General features: G+C 54.7%; 1 protein-coding gene across 3 annotated transcripts in view; it reads right to left on the bottom strand.

The window, feature by feature from the left end:
- Positions 1-15088, bottom strand: part of CAPN2 (calpain 2) — a 54680-nt gene that overhangs the window by 2997 nt on the left and 36595 nt on the right. The window contains exons 9-19 of one of the 3 annotated variants that reach the window (XM_082389914.1): positions 14921-15081; positions 12486-12655; positions 10800-10832; positions 9532-9743; positions 8244-8280; positions 7241-7306; positions 5898-5955; positions 3552-3616; positions 2203-2271; positions 1564-1642; positions 45-161 (exon numbers count right to left, since the gene is read on the bottom strand). In XM_082389914.1, the coding sequence (XP_082246040.1) occupies positions 45-161; positions 1564-1642; positions 2203-2271; positions 3552-3616; positions 5898-5955; positions 7241-7306; positions 8244-8280; positions 9532-9743; positions 10800-10832; positions 12486-12655; positions 14921-15081 (1067 nt within the window). The remainder of the gene's footprint in view (positions 1-44; positions 162-1563; positions 1643-2202; positions 2272-3551; positions 3617-5897; positions 5956-7240; positions 7307-8243; positions 8281-9531; positions 9744-10799; positions 10833-12485; positions 12656-14920; positions 15082-15088) is intronic. The other 2 variants (XM_082389915.1, XM_082389916.1) reach the window with 2 other exon arrangements.

Raw genomic sequence — 15088 nt, 5'->3', positions numbered from 1 at the left:
TACTGAGAGAACTGAGATGGGCCTTTACCCAAATGGGCACTTACTGAATAGTGTTTCCAGGCGAACCAAACACCTAACAAAATTGTCAAAATCGATGACGAGCTGGTCGTCTGCGAACCGAGCAACGATGACTTGGTGGAGCTGACAGGGCATCTTGAAACCTGCAGTTAAATGAACATGCAGACCGATTGCCAAGTGTTCGATTGCACCCTGGGGCTCTGTTCATGGGCTCTGGACCCGGCAGATGACAGTTACAATTGCTTTGGTCCCCAGGCTGCTCTGCTGTGAGACTTTTTATTTTGCAAAGCCAGTGCCTTCTGCCATTGCTTCTGTTTCCACACTGTTCACCTCCACCCTGCCTCTCTCCTTTTCTTTTCTTTTTTGTTGCATTTTAATATTTATTTATTATTTATTTAGGCTGTGCTGGGTCTTAGTTGTGGCATGCGTGTGGGATCTGGTTCCCCGACCAGGGATCGAGCCCGGACCCCCTGCATTGGGAGCGCGGAGTCTTACCTACTGGACCATCAGGAAGTCCCATCTCCTTACTAACATGTAAGACTTGCCTTGCCTGTTCCTACTTTCATGGTCAGGCTATTTCATGCTATCGATCCTATCTCCTTTTCTGTTTGTCTCACTCTGAATCACCTTGGAGACCAGATTCTTCCTGGATGTATGTGTCAGGAACTGTTCATGCTAAACTAATATTAATTCTCCCTTTTTCCATAGATGTAGAATTTTTAACAGGCCATGGCTACCTAGAATCAAGACTGCATTTCGCAGCTTCCCTGGCAGCCCTCTGAGGCCTTGTGACTAAGTCCTGGCACTGGGATTTGTGTACAGAGTGACATGTGCCCTTAAAGGCAAGGAGCCCCTCTTTCCCTCCTTCTGTCAGCCCATTGCTAGAACATGGTTGTGGTGACAAGCTGTCCCCATCCTGCAGATACGGGTGACGATCTAAGGGCTGGTGACACAGTATGATAGAAGGAGCCTGGGTCCCTGACAGCAGGAGACACCATCTGGCCTTGGACGGCTTGAGCTTGAATCGTTATGTGAGAGGAAGGTGTATCTTGTTTAAACCACTCATTTGGGGTCTCTGCTGCAGCATTACATCCCAACGAATGGACAACCTCATATTGTCATATTTGTCCCCTAAGCACACCAGTCTCCCACTCTGCTGGTCTCCCACAGCTGGTGTCCCTTTTACTGACATCACGTGCTGCTAAGGACTCACGCAGGGGTGGAGCTGGACATCCCACTTCTGCCTGACCAGCCCTGCACCTGAACGGACGAGGGCGGGGTGTGTGGGTCTGCTGAAAACTGGCTTTGCCTGCGACCCGCTGGGGCCCTTGGAGGGAAACTGAGATTCCAGAAGGCTTAGAGGGCAGAGCGTCCTGGACTCCATTTCATTTTACCAATTAGTCTTTAAAAGGCGAATGAAAAGGATGTGTTTGTACTGAACCAGCACCTACTCTATTTCATAGCTTACCAAACTTTGTATCGTATAGACTAAGTTTTCATGTATTCTACAGATAAAAGAAAGAAAATGCAGTTAGGAAGTGTTACCTGCTTCTTCTAATGCTTTCCGCATCTCATAGGAGTTCATGGTTCCGGACCTGTCCACGTCGATTTCCCGGTAAATTTTCTGGAACACGCAAAACAGTTAGAAAACCATGACCCAAAAGGTGGCAAGTTACCTCTCTGTGCTGTGTGCTAAGTGGGACTGAAGTTCTTCCAGCTCCATGCCTCTAGTTTGGCCTTGGAAGCATCACCCATGTTTCTGCCTTAAAGAGTATTTTGCCTCTCTCCATGAGCTAGTTTATCAATACGCCCGTCAAATCACCTAGCCAACTACATGAGCCCCTGTTATTATCTTCTCTAATTTTTGTACTTCAGCTATCAAAAACCCAAACTACAAGGGGCTGCATGGCCTTTTCAGGACACTTGATGGTGGCTTTTAGATGACCCCGTTTCCGGTCAATAAGGCAGGGAGTAAACCACTTAACTTGCAAAGTCTTTGTTTTTTTCTGTTTGCGTTTGCCCAGCCCTGTCTTCACCCATTCTGAGCTCGTTATGAGTACAATCCCCTCTGCTTGGAGATGCTCCTCCACCGTCCTAAAGAGCTGCTGCATCCAGAAGTACGTGCCTGGCGTGTTGCCCACACAGATCCACCGCCCCTGCCGCCCGGCCCTCCTGGGCTCTTACTTGGTATTTCTGAATCTTGGTCCAAAGAACGTAGAACTCCTTCAGGCCCAGCTTGCCACTCCCATCCGACTGCCTGCAGTTAAGGAAAGCTCCCAGAGTCTGGGTTCAAGTGGGCCGTGGCACCTGGTTGGTCCTCTCCCCTGGGGAGTCTGGTAACCACAGCTCGATCACGAGGAGCTCTTGCAGAAGGACCCTTTTCCTGCTCTTCACACTGGCTACACCTCCATCTAAGGGTTGGTGGAGGGGCCCAATAGAGACCTGCCGGTCCCCCCGAATGTGTGTGCTGATGGGTCTGGGGGTGCTATGCAGCTGGCCCCAATTCCTGCTAAGAAGGAGCTCTTGGAGGATACGCAGAGGCTTCAGATGGCTTCTAATGGCTGCGCCCTTGCCCATTTAGGGAGTATCATTATTTCTAAGAGGCCTTTTGTGAGGGGAGCTACACAGCAGGTGCCATGAGCCCACCAGATGAAACTTCATAGAAGCTTAAGCCATCCAGGCCATCCTTGCCCAGCACCTCTCAGTAAGCAGCAGGGACAGCAGATGGATGACGAGTCGGCCTCAGGGCCGGGTGGTGGCCTGGGAAGGAGCCAGAGCAAAGAGGAAGGACAGTGCTCTTGGAGGGTGGGCCCCTATCTTATGAATCAGGAAGAAAATCATGACTGGGGAAAGCATTCACATCAGAAGTATCATGGTAGGGACTTCTCTGGTGGCGCAGTGGTTGAGAATCTGCCTGCCAACGCAGGGGACACGGGTTCGAACCCCGGTCTGGGAAGATCCCACATGCCGCAGAGCAACTAAGCCCATGCGCCACAACTACTGAGCCCGTGCGCCTAGAGCCTGTGAGCCACAACTACTGACCCCGCGAGCCACAACTACTGAAGCCCGCGCGCCTACAGCCCAGAGGAACCACCGCAATGAGAAGCCCGCGCACCACAACGAAGAGTGGCCCCCTACTCGCTGCAACTAGAGACAGCGCGTGCGCAGCAACGAAGACCCAACGCAGCCGAAAATAAATAAATTAATTAAAAAAAAAAAAAAGAAAGGAGTATCATGGTTTAGGGACTATTTCCCTAGAGGTAACACATCCAAGCTGCCCTGGGCGGAGAACAGCGGGCATGCTGTCGGGAATTTCCTGCAGGAACCCCTCAGCCTGTGGCATCTCACATTCCCTCAGCTGAAGTCCCTCGAATTTCCCTACCAAGGGAGGTCAGCGCTGAAAACAGTCCTACGCCTCAGCCAGCGGGGACAGCTGGCCGCTGTGAAGGCGAGGAAGGCCTGTGTTTGAATCTTCCTGGAGTGAAGTTTCAAACTCCCCCAGCCTCTGTCCTGCGGGGCCCATTAAAGGATACGTCGAGCATGTCAACCATGATTTTGCAGGTCTCTATGCTGAAGCCGTCTGACTTGATATCTTGGCCTAGGAGACAAAATAAGTGTGACAGGAACATCTTCTAGAGCAGTACTGTCCAATACAGCCTTCTACGATCGCGGAATATTCCGTATCTGCACCCTCCGATATGGGAGCCACTTAAATTGTTTTAAATAGCCACATGAGGCAGGTGGCCCACCATACTGGGACAGCGCAGAGGCTGTGTTACACTTGCCTGACTTCTCTGTATATTGGCCGTGGGCATACGGGGTTATAATAAGTGCTTTTTAAATAAATAAGAGAATGGTAAGAGTCTGGGCCTTGAAGTGTTCATAAGATGCAAAGTCACCTGTGGAGACAGCGGGGGCCCCGCGTGTTCATTCCAGGCAGGGCCCTGAGAGAGGAAGAGGTTTACTTAACTGCCCGCCTGCAGGCATTTAGGGGGCCTCTGTGGCCCCAGCTGGGTTAGCCCGAGGGCCAGAGCCTGTCCGCAGCCCGTGCTCTCCCAGGTGAGTCACTCGCTGGTTGAGGCCCGTCTAGCTGGTGGTCGACAGGCGGCGGGAGAGCCTCGTCACAGGTGTGAGTGTGTTCCCACGGCCTTCAGGGGAGCCCCCCCTCGTCATCATGTCCTTGTGGAAGGCTAGGACGCAACCTGTCTCAAAGCTGCCGTTCTGGGCTCTGACCCCTTCTCGGGTGTGGGTGTGGGCTGTGCCTGGGGCCCTCGGGCACAAGGAGTCGTCACGTCACCGGGTGTGGGAGCTCCGGGGCACGGGTGAGGCTACTGCTGCACCCCGAACAAGCAGCAGCTGAATCCGAGCGTGGCCCGATCCCTCCCCTCCCCCTCCCCGCATCTGTGCAGAAACAATGGGGCTCAGTGTCCCTGGGTTCATGACAACCACACAGCTTAACAGCCTGTGACCTCACTCGTGCCTGGTGGCCTCGAGGGTAAACACCACTTCTCGTCACCCCCAGATCGGAGGAGGGGGGGCCGAGGACCAGGGTCCGCCTTGGGGAAGCCCTACCCTGGCCGCTGGACCCCCTGGCTGCAGCTCTGCGAAGAAGCTCAAATGCAGCCGTTCGTTTGGAGGCCACAGGGCATGGATCGGTCACACGTGGTTCCTGTGAGGGACCACATGCGTGTCGTTCACGTGCACTGTGATGGAAGAACCCACTGGCCTGGATCCTTCTTTGGCTTCAAGAGGAGGATTTTTATCTCTTGGGGTTGGGCCAGAGTGAAGTCCACGGGACTTCTGGAGACGATCCCCAGGCTGACGTTCAGACCTGACGACATATGCTCTCGTTTCGGGTCCGGGCTGAGAACTCCTGATACCGTACAGACCCCTGCTCAGTGGACTGCTGTCTTATCAAAGCAGCACAGTTCTGGTGATAACTTGAGGGGGAGAATAGCAGTGTGTGTGGGTGTGTGCGTGGGTGTGTTCTCCCCACCCCCTGCAGCGGTGATCAACACAGGGGAGGTGGACCATCCATCCTTTGATATCTCTTGCTTAAGAAACAGTTTAACCTGAAAAGGCGCGTGAGGACCATGGCTCTCCAGCTGCTTCTCAAGTCTCCACCCAGTTCTGTCCGTTCTTTATAGATGCCCATCAGCCTGGGCTGAGAGCAGTCATTTCTGGAGCCTTGAAGCCACTTGCCTGGCCCACTGGCTCAACTGAAGTGACATTTCTCCCATCAAGAACTGGCTCGACCAGCCTCCCTTAAAACACACATTTGGGAGATGAGCCTTTTTAATGCCATCCCCTTAGCTGGAGTGGAAGATGGACCGCTTATTTTTCCATTCTGGCTCATCAGTGAGCTGTCGTCACTCTGTCAGTGGTTCCCCACTAGATACAGCCGGGAATCCAGGGATGGGGATGCTTTCTGGCTCCCACCGCGCTTTTTCTTAGCAATCAATCATCGTGAGAGTCACCGTATAGGGAGCCCAGGCTTTGTGCTAGGCAATTCCGACACGTCATCTCATTTAAGACATTCAGCCACTCGGCAGAGGTTAAGTAATAATATGCCTGTTTTGCAGATAAGGAAACAAGAGTCAGGGAGATTATCTAACTCGGTTTAGATCACAGAGCTAGTAAGTCGTGGAAACCTGGATGCGATCTTCGACCCCTAGACTCCAGAAACCTTCGCCCTTTTTGATCACATCGGGGAGAACCTCCCTCATCCGGTTCTTTGGTGGTGACGGTGGTATTTAAGCAGGAGTGGGAGTGACGGTTCAGCCACCGCCGCTGAGCCGGGGAAGGGGAAGGACCCCCGTGTCCCCTCACGTTGCAGGAGACGGAGCGGGGTGAGGGGTGTGCGAGGAGTGGGTACTTACGCTTTGCCAGAACTCTCCTCAGGATTGTCTGCAACTCAAAGGCAGAGATCTCTGCATCCTGTGGACATGCAACCAGAGCGTCGTTATTGGCTCCCTTGGGGCTGGTGAAGCACGGAGCAGCAGACGTGTAACGGGTGTCTGCTCTGGCTGGGCCCCGCGAGGCGCGTTAGAGCTGGGGCGGGGAGGGGTCTGTGGATGTGCATTTCTAACAAGCCCCCAGGAAACGCTGCTGCCGCCCCCAGACCGCACTACAAGGGGCACAGCCACAGCCCAAGTTTTTGATAGTGTTTTCAGGCACAGTGTGCTCCAGGCAGAGTTCATTCGCCATTGCTCTGCTGTAGAGAATATAAAGAATACATTCTCCATTCTACCCATGTCTGTGGTCTTTTGACTCAGTTCTCTATACCCTTCCTCGCACCCAGCTTGCCTTCCTCTCCCTTTAAAACCCAGATCTGGCTTCCTGCAAAGCTGGTTGGGACCGGCTGTCTCCAAGAACTGGCCCAGCGCTTTTTCTGTGGCCCTTGATGCCAGGGCTCCTCAAATGTGGTGCAGGTACCTCTGTTCACGTACACATATTGTGTAACTGGGGGACAAGCCCCATTATTTAAGACCAAGACTGACATTGTGCATTCTTGGGGTGTGTGTGTGTGTTTCAATCAGTGGGGAAATATGTCTCTATGATGCCCCTTCCCTTAGAAACCAGGAGGGAAGGAGGCAGACAGGCAGGCGGAGGCATGGAGCGGGTGGCGCCTGCTTTAGCTCTGAAGAGGAGGCCCAGGTAAGCCGACGGTGGACACCTGAGGGAGCTAGTGTCCCCCACATATGGAGGAGAATGACTTTGGAGTCGTTGGAAGAAGAGGCCTGCTAACTCTTTAGTGGATGGAAGCCTAGATGCCTCAGGGATTTCTTTTTTAAGAACAGGGAAGGCTGACACTCTGTTGCTTGCATCCTTGAGATTGAAAACCCTCCACGTCCCCAAATATTTTTGTGGCAATCAAAGAGAGGGGGCTGAGTTCCACGTCTCAGTTGCAGTGGCACAGAGCAAACAAAACAGCCACAAGGAGAGGCCCGGAGTCCTCAGGCAGGAGGATCACAGCCAGAGCCGACCGCCCCCCCCACCCCCCACGACAGCAGAAGCCCCCGGCGACTGACATGCAGAGGCCCTGGGGAGGCCTCGGGCAAGGAATCTGAGCGGAAGTCCCAGTTACGTTTGTAATTCCTCTTTGCTTTTTGTTCAGTTTGTTTCCTCTCCCCCCTTAGACTGAAGTCTCCTTGAGGACAAAGATGGTCTCTGCCTTTGCGTCAAGCAGGGCGCACAGCACAGGGGTTTGGGGAACACTTACCTCCCCTGCCAACTGGGCAAACAGCCTCCTGAATCCATCATCGATGTCGTCCTCGCTGACATCAATCTGGAAGGCGAGGCACGGAAGTGAGACGCAGTGACGCAGTGACCAGCAGGCGCCTCGTCTCCCTTCTGGGGCGGCCTCCCCTCCCCACTCAGTTACCCTCTCTCCCTCTCTCAGGCCTGAATTCTAAGGTTACCAGGATTGAGACAAAGGACAGTGTGAGGAATTAAGGAGTTTTTTTCCAGTTAAAACACATAAGAGGGACTATAAACTATGTGGGAAGGAGTTACACTCTAATTTCTCACATAGGCATCTTCTCCAACATTCCACCAAAATGGCCTTTTATGATCTAACTAATGGGGACTCAGAAGTGTAGAGACTAGCTGGCGTGGTCTGGATCGACTCTGAACGTGGTGAGAGCACAGCCGCGAGGCCCTTGGAAATTGTTCCACGTCTCACTGAGTACACGGAGCTCCAGCAGCTGAGGAATAACGATCATCAAGCCACTGCGGGCACCAGGACGGAGGGAAGAGCGCTCCTTCCCATTTGCGTGCTTTCCTTCCTCAACTCTGGACTCTTAGGTTGGGTCTGAAATTCCTGAGCTGTAGTCCTCAAAGCCCTCAGGATTTACCACTGAATCACAACTCCCAGAACTCTAGGGAACCTGAAAGATCTTGTCGTGCAACGTTTCCATTTTGTTGATGAGAAAACTGAGGTCCAGAAAAGGGAGCGACAAGACCGCCCACTGCTCAGAGCAGCATGGTGTCCCATCCTCCAGGCACCCTGTGCGTGTGGGCTACATCCAGGGGACCGTCCAGCCCCACGCAGCGGCCACAGCCGGGGCAGGAGGCGCTCTCGCACCCCCAGGCCAGGGCCGCACCCTAGTTTCAAGCTGTGCTCGTGAAATCCTGGGGGCCTCCTAAACCCTTGGGGTTATTTTCTGCTCCGCTGCTCCTGGGTTGTTCAGGACAGAGCGGGTGGAGCTCAAGCAGTACGGTACCTCTTCAAGGTTGGCCTCGATTTCATCGTCGACGACTCTGGAAACAGAAGGAAACTGTGTGTTACTGAAAAGGGAGTGTTGCAGAAATCCCGGCTAAAATGGAACTGCGCCGTTAAACCCAGCATGGGGTGGGCACAGGGGGGTTTTCTGCATCCCAAGTTTCTGTGACAACACATCCCCTACAGCAGAAATTAGTTAGAAATGATCCAAGGAAGTGTCCTGGCTAAAACAACTTGGAGAGTCAGAACTGTTTTGTTTGCTAATTTTCAATCTTCATCAAAGAGGACAGGCTTCCCAGGTTAACTACGGTGCTGGCACTCTGGCCTGGAGGCACAGCTCGTAGGTTCCCTCTGAAACGCTCTGTGCCGTCATAAATCTTCACATGGAGAATCATGCAGTGTACCCTGCTGCCTTCCTGCTCTGCCGAGGGTGGGAGAAGGCAGGGAGGCCTGGGTGAGATTTCGGCTGAAGCTCGGGCCCTGGTTCGTTTATTCCACACACAGTCCTGTGTGCAGGGCTGGGTCCTTCTCCACAGTGAGGGAAATTCCTTCTCCGCTGTGCACTGTCTTGGAGCCCGGGCGATCCCTGCTCCTCCCTCCCACTGCCCCCCCCTCCATCCCACATGGATCTGAGCATGTGGCACAAGGTCAGAGGGGGACACGGCAGCTGCCACGCCCCCCTGCTTCCCACACCCTGGCCCTCTGGGGCCCAGCCTCCTATCAGTTCTAGAGGGTTCCAGGGCCTTCCAGTAAATCTTGTGCTTAAGTTGCCCAAGGCTGATTACATCTCACGCAGTCAAGGGCCCAGCTGAACAGACACGGTTGAGGCAGCAGCCATCGTGAATTGAGGCCACACTGACAGCGGTGTCAGCCAAAAATGGTCCCTGAACATCGGGGCTCCAGTGAGGAAGGGGGAGCCCCTGCAGACCTCGTGACTGTAGCGGGGAGAGGCTCTGGAGACATCTGAGGGACCGCTGGGATTGGCACTTAGACCCTCGGCTCTGCCAGGCTGGTGGGCTGGGGATGCAGGGATTCTACCAGCACTGCCCCAAATGACAGGCATTTGCAATCTGCTCTACAGGCATCCCTTTCTCATCAGAAAGATCCCGAGTGTCTATTTTCTTTGCTGACCCGAGGACAGCACTAACGTTCTTCGACACCTCAAGTCCTCACACTAAGCCTTCGAAGCGGGCGGGTACTACAGGAAAAAAAGCTGACGAGCAGAGGAGCAAGGGGGCCCAGGAGGGTCAGGAACAAGGGGTGGGGACGAGGAGGGCTGAACGACTTACTGGTAGTCGGCTTTCTTCTCGGAAAAGACCCGGATGCAGAAGTCCCCGTCCTTGTTGGGCTCGAAGGTGGACGGCACCAGGATGTACTCCCCCGGGGGCAGCTTGAAGCGGTTGAGCACCTCCCGCAGGTTGATGAAGGTGTCCGACCGCTCCCTCGCTCGGTGCGTCAGGAAGAAGTTCTTGCTCAGGTGGATGTTGGTCTGTCCTGTGAACTGGTGAAGAAACGGGAGCAAGTGGGAGTGGAGGGTGGAAAGGGCTCCAAGCACCGTCCCTCCACTCATCCAGACAAGAGGCTCACAGCGAAAACTCTGCATCATCTGAGATGAAAAGCTAACTTTCTACCCCAAACAGGAACTCAGAGGCACACACGGCAGGGGACCCACATTCACCACCCCCGTCTTCAGATGCCCCATCTCTCCACTCGGACAGAGGACCTCAGCCTTCCCCTTACGACTCAGGGACGTTAAAGTGCCCTTGGCCGGGATCCACTCAGTTCTGTGTGGTATAGACACACTGACACAAGCAGCCAGGACCGTGGCGAGGAGGGGGCCCAGCTCTCAAACGTGGGGTGTCAGTCTGACCACGGCATCCACAAAGGCGCAGCACGCCACCAACTGCCCTGTCCTGTGTGTTGACTTGAATAACTGTGGCCTTTAAAAACACACACTGCGACTGTGTGTCTCACCAGCTCAGTTAAGCCGAACTGTGGGCCTACTAAGTGCTCTCACATATCACAGTGCATCCCAATAGTCTGGCGAGGTGGATGGTTGACCAGTTTTACTGACGAAGAAACTGAAGTCCAGAGAGGACAGGTTACTTGTCCAAGGTCACACAGCCTGCAAATGGCAGAGCTGGGAATGGGGTCCAGGCCTCTTTCTGTGCTCCCCCATCTTCTCCTAATACCACCGCAGGGCTCATCATTTCCCTTTAGGCCTGTTTTAAGAGCACTACAGGACTCCGGGAAGAGTCTCCTGCAGCCCCAGGACCACGGACCCTCCACCCGGGACTAAATGTGTGCAGCGGCTTTGCCAGGTCTGGGGAGACAGCACGCCCCGTGGCGACTGCCCCAGCTGCCTTACCCTGTGCTTAGACCCTGGGATCTGGGACCTGAGCAACCTCACCGGGGCCCAGAGGGGCTGGGGACAGGTCCTTCAGCGCCACCAGCCCCTGCCCAGGCTTCACAAGACTCCCGAGCCAGCAGTCTAAGCCTCTTCCTTGTTGGTGAACCTGAGCCCCCAGGGACGGCGGCTGACGCGAGCCAGACGTACCTCCTCTGGAATCTGCAAATAAAGGAGAACACGCTGAATTCAGACTCTGGAAAAGCTCCAGAAAGAAATGTCACCACTGAGATGGTCTCCTCTGCTACCCCCCTTTCTCTGTAGATTTAGCAATAGGAACTAAGTCAACCCGGTAATTATTTCCCAAGGAACTCAACGTACTCCCACATTAAAAAAAAAATCTTATGAGCCGGCAATAATGTGCATGGGCCCTTAGCACCGTTCTTAACTTATAGAGCAAGAAACCGAGGCCTGGAGCTGTGAAGTGACCTGGCTGACCTGTCTGAGGTCACCCAGCTGCCTGTAGCAAAGCCCACACCCCACCGTCGCCGGCAGGGAAAGCAGGGCTGCAGGAAGCAGCACATGGACACAGCTGCGCTCGGGGCTGGGAGCCAGCAGGTGCTGGTTCTAAGCTTCTGCCGGCCACATCCATCCGTATTTCCTCAAGCAAGTCATTTCCCTTCTCTGGCCTCAGTTTCCTTATCTCTAAAACGGGACCAAACGATCACGCAGGTCCTTCTTGGCTCTGAAAGCCCATAGCTGGATTTCCAAGTCTGGGCTGTGTGTCACAATTCAGTCTGCATTTTTCTTGCAGCTCTTCTGTCCCAGATCTGAAGTCCTCAGCTCCTACTTCAGAGACTGAGAAGCTTGGAATTATGTGCATTTTTAGAAATGATGGTGCTTGCCCAGCTCCACCTGCTGGTGGGTGAGCAGGCAGATCGTTGCCCCATGGGCGGCAGCCGCGTTTCCCTGTTGAGTGAAGTGAGCAGACAGCCTTCTCCCCGACACTGTGTCTGACTCCTACGTGCCGAGCTGGGAGCCCGGCTCTCAGGGTTCGGTGGGAGACCTGATGTGTAGTATTTGCTAATTTCCATGCTGTACATACTGCCCCCTCCCTGCCATGGTTGTTTTCAGGCTGCCCATGTGACCTCACTGAATGTTGGGCTGGGAAGAGTGGGCCAGCTCCAGCACATCACTGCGGCCCACCCATCACACCAAAGTGCACCCCACTTCAGCGGCTCTGAAGTCTTCCTTGCACCCCTCTTCTCCCACTGCTCACCCCAGGCCAGGAGCAGCTCTTCTCTGTGCGGCAGAAGGGAGAGGGGAGGGGACCGGGCCCAGCGTGTTGGGTCAGTTGGTTCGGAATGAAAGGACATGGGGGCAGTGAGAGCGCCTGTGTTGGGCGCGGGGCTCTAGCCGGCCGAGCCCTGGTGGGAGCAGAGGACCAACCGCTCCCCTGCCCCGAGCACGGGCTCTGCCCAGCGGGACGGGACCTGCTGGCTCAGTTCCTGCCCTCACAGTGGTTCCTGACATGGTCCAGTATACTCTGTCCTCATCTTACATCTGTTCTGTTCTTCGGAGATTGGTGGCCAACCAGAGTGCCAGGCCTGGGGGAAGTGAGAAGGGACACGGAGGCCATTTGAAAGAGCGGGACTCGCCGGAAGCTGGCTGCAGGGGAAGGGGGGCTCCTGGTGACCCAGACCAATTGCAGGGACCTCCCTGCATGAGTCTCTTAAGACCGGCCCGGCCCGTGGCTTTGCTTTTCCTTGGCCAAGCTCCCGGCCTGGGGTCCCATCTCCAGGTCTGCCTCTGGGGTTGGCCTTCGTCGCAGGGGATGACACGAGCCAAGGAGGAAGGGAAGGAGGAGCCCCAGCCCTGTGGACGCCCTTCCCATACCTCATAGATGCCGAAGCCAATGGTGTGCATGTCCTCGCCCATCTTTCTCTGCCGCCGCCGGTGCTTCTGGATGAGACCCACCAGGAAGGTGCAGCCATTCTCCCCGTCCTCCTGGTCCTCGTCCTCCTCCTCCAACTTGATCAGGTACTGAGGGTTCATCCAGAAGGTATCTGTAGCCAGAAGGGGCCGGGGTCAGTCACTCAGAACACAGGAGCCCAGCGTGAACAGGTGTGCATGGGGGGCCGAGGCGCCGAGGCTGCGCTGGTCTCAGGGGTTGGAGGCTGCCGGGAGGGGGATGAGGCTGGGCAGGGGGGATGGCAGGGCAGAGGAACCACAGACCAGGGCTGGTCGGCAGCCCGTCCGGGTGGGAACAGGCCATGAGCAGCGGAGGGCTGGGGGTTTGTCTGAACCTCACGGGAACCTAAATTAGAAACTCCCCTTTGCAGTTCTCTCTCGCTCGCCCTCAGGCTGGCCGGGCTTGGGAGGCATTCCTCATCCTGGAACAGGGTGGTCAGAGCTGAGGCCCAGATCTCCTTTGGCTCAGCTGTGATATCTCCCCGTGGTATCTTCCCCTCACCAGGCTCTAACTCGGGGGTCAGAGATGGCCCAGCTGGCCTGGCTGGGGAGACTTGGGGACTAGGTCTGCATCCCCCTCAATGAACCCAGGGGCCAGGAACATCCTGTGCCCAGTCTCAGCCTCTTGTTCTGTGTCCCTGTCCTCCTGGGCCTGTCCCCTTGCCCACTCCCATGGTGTCTCTGCCCTCCCCACTTTCAAAACCTATTTGCAGGAAGGAACTGAGATTCATTCATGTTAAGGATAATTAATGTGATCTCCTTCCTTTACCTAATAACATTCTACTTGTGGAAATAAAGGTATCTAGTGTAGGGTTTGGCAAACTACGGCTCTATGGGCTGCTGGCTGCCTGTTTTTACCAATAAAGTTTTATTAGAACACAGCCATATCTATTCATTTAAGTATGGCTGCCTTTGGGCTACAGCAACAGTTGAATAGTTGCCATAGAGACTAGATGGCCCACAGAGCCAAAAGTGTCAACTATCTGGCCCTTAAGAGAGAGTTTGCCAACCCCTGACCTAGTGGGTAGGAGACATAGTCTTATCTGAGGCAGAGGACCATCCCAGCACCTCTGGAACTTGCTTGGTGGCTGAATACAGGCCTCAGCCATGAGGTGAAGGACTAAAAGCACCAGAGCTGGGCTTCCCTGGTGGCGCAGTGGTTAAGAATCCGCCTGCCAATGCAGGGGACACAGGTTCGAGCCCTGGTCCAGGAAGATCCCACATGCCACAGAGCAACTAAGCCCGTGCGCCACAACTACTGAGCCTGTGCTCTAGAGCCCATGAGCCACAACTACTGAAGCCCGCGTGCCTAGAGCCCATGCTCGGCAACAAGAGAAGCCACTGCAATGAGAAGCCTGTGCACCGCAAGGAAGAGTAGCCCCTGCTCACCACAACTAGAGAAAGCCTGCACAGAGCAACAAAGACCCAATGCAGCCAAAAATAAATAAATTAAAAAAAAAAAAAAAAAAAAAAAAGCACCAGAGCTAGAGGCACCAATCTGCTAGTCCCAGGCTGACTACTTGCTCTGTGGCCCAGGGTTTCCTCATCTGTAACAAGAGAATCAATATATGACCATGACTTGCCACTGCAGTACTTAAAGACTGACTCCACAGTCAGACTGCCTGGGTTCAAATCCCAGGCACAGTCAAGGCTGTGTGGCCTTGGGCAAGTCACTTAACCTCTCCAAGCCTCAGTCCCCTCATCTTAAAGATGGAGATGATAATAAAGTGCCTGCCTCAGAAGGCTGTTGTGAGGATTAAATGGAGTAACATATTAATAAATCACTTAGCACAGTTCCTAGCACCCAATGTATGTTCCATAATTGGCAAATGTCATCATGATGGGACAATTTCTGAGTGGGAAAGGGCAGGGGGGGACTGGGCCATCAAGGCAGAAGAGTCAGGGGAATAAACAAAAGATAAACCAGAGGAGGAATCCTTGCCCCCATCTGAGCAGGACCCCATCAACATCTGCTGAGTGAATTGGGCACAAGAGGATTGCCGGGCAACAAGCAGGGCCTGGATGTGCCGAGGCCCAGTGGGTGAGGTCCCCCTGCTGGGCTAGGCTGCGTGGGCTTCGTGTGGATAAAGTAGCCCGTGGGTATGAAGCGGGATTAACGCTGCCTCAGTGGGCGAGGCCGTGGCATCGGGGAATCTAGGGCCTGGAGAGGAATCACAGAAACAGCACGTCTTGGGTTCTGCGTGGGCAGGGAGGCAAGTGAGTGCAGAAGGCAAGGGGCTGAGGAGACAAGAAGCGTGCTGAGGTGGAGACGCGGGGAGAAGAGGCAGAGGGTCCTGGTGGGTAGGAGCGGCCAGGATGGGGTGCAGCACTCCAGGGTGGGGCGGTGGCAGGGTGCTCACTCGGGTAGTTCCTGCAGCCGCCCGCGGTGGAGCCCCGCCTCCAGTTCCCATCCATCTTGGTGAGTTTCCACTTCTTGTAGGCGTCACTGGTCAGCGTGTCAGGGGTCAGGTTGCAGATCTCCAGGCGGGAATAGTGCCTCAGGAAGTCGTTGAAAGACATCCTGCAAA

The sequence above is a fragment of the Balaenoptera borealis genome (genome assembly GCF_965194805.1).
Source record: "Balaenoptera borealis genome assembly, chromosome: 1".
NCBI classification, from domain to species: domain Eukaryota; kingdom Metazoa; phylum Chordata; class Mammalia; order Artiodactyla; family Balaenopteridae; genus Balaenoptera; species Balaenoptera borealis.
Note: the sequence above shows the minus strand (reverse complement) of the source record. Positions and strands in the feature narration are given on the sequence as shown.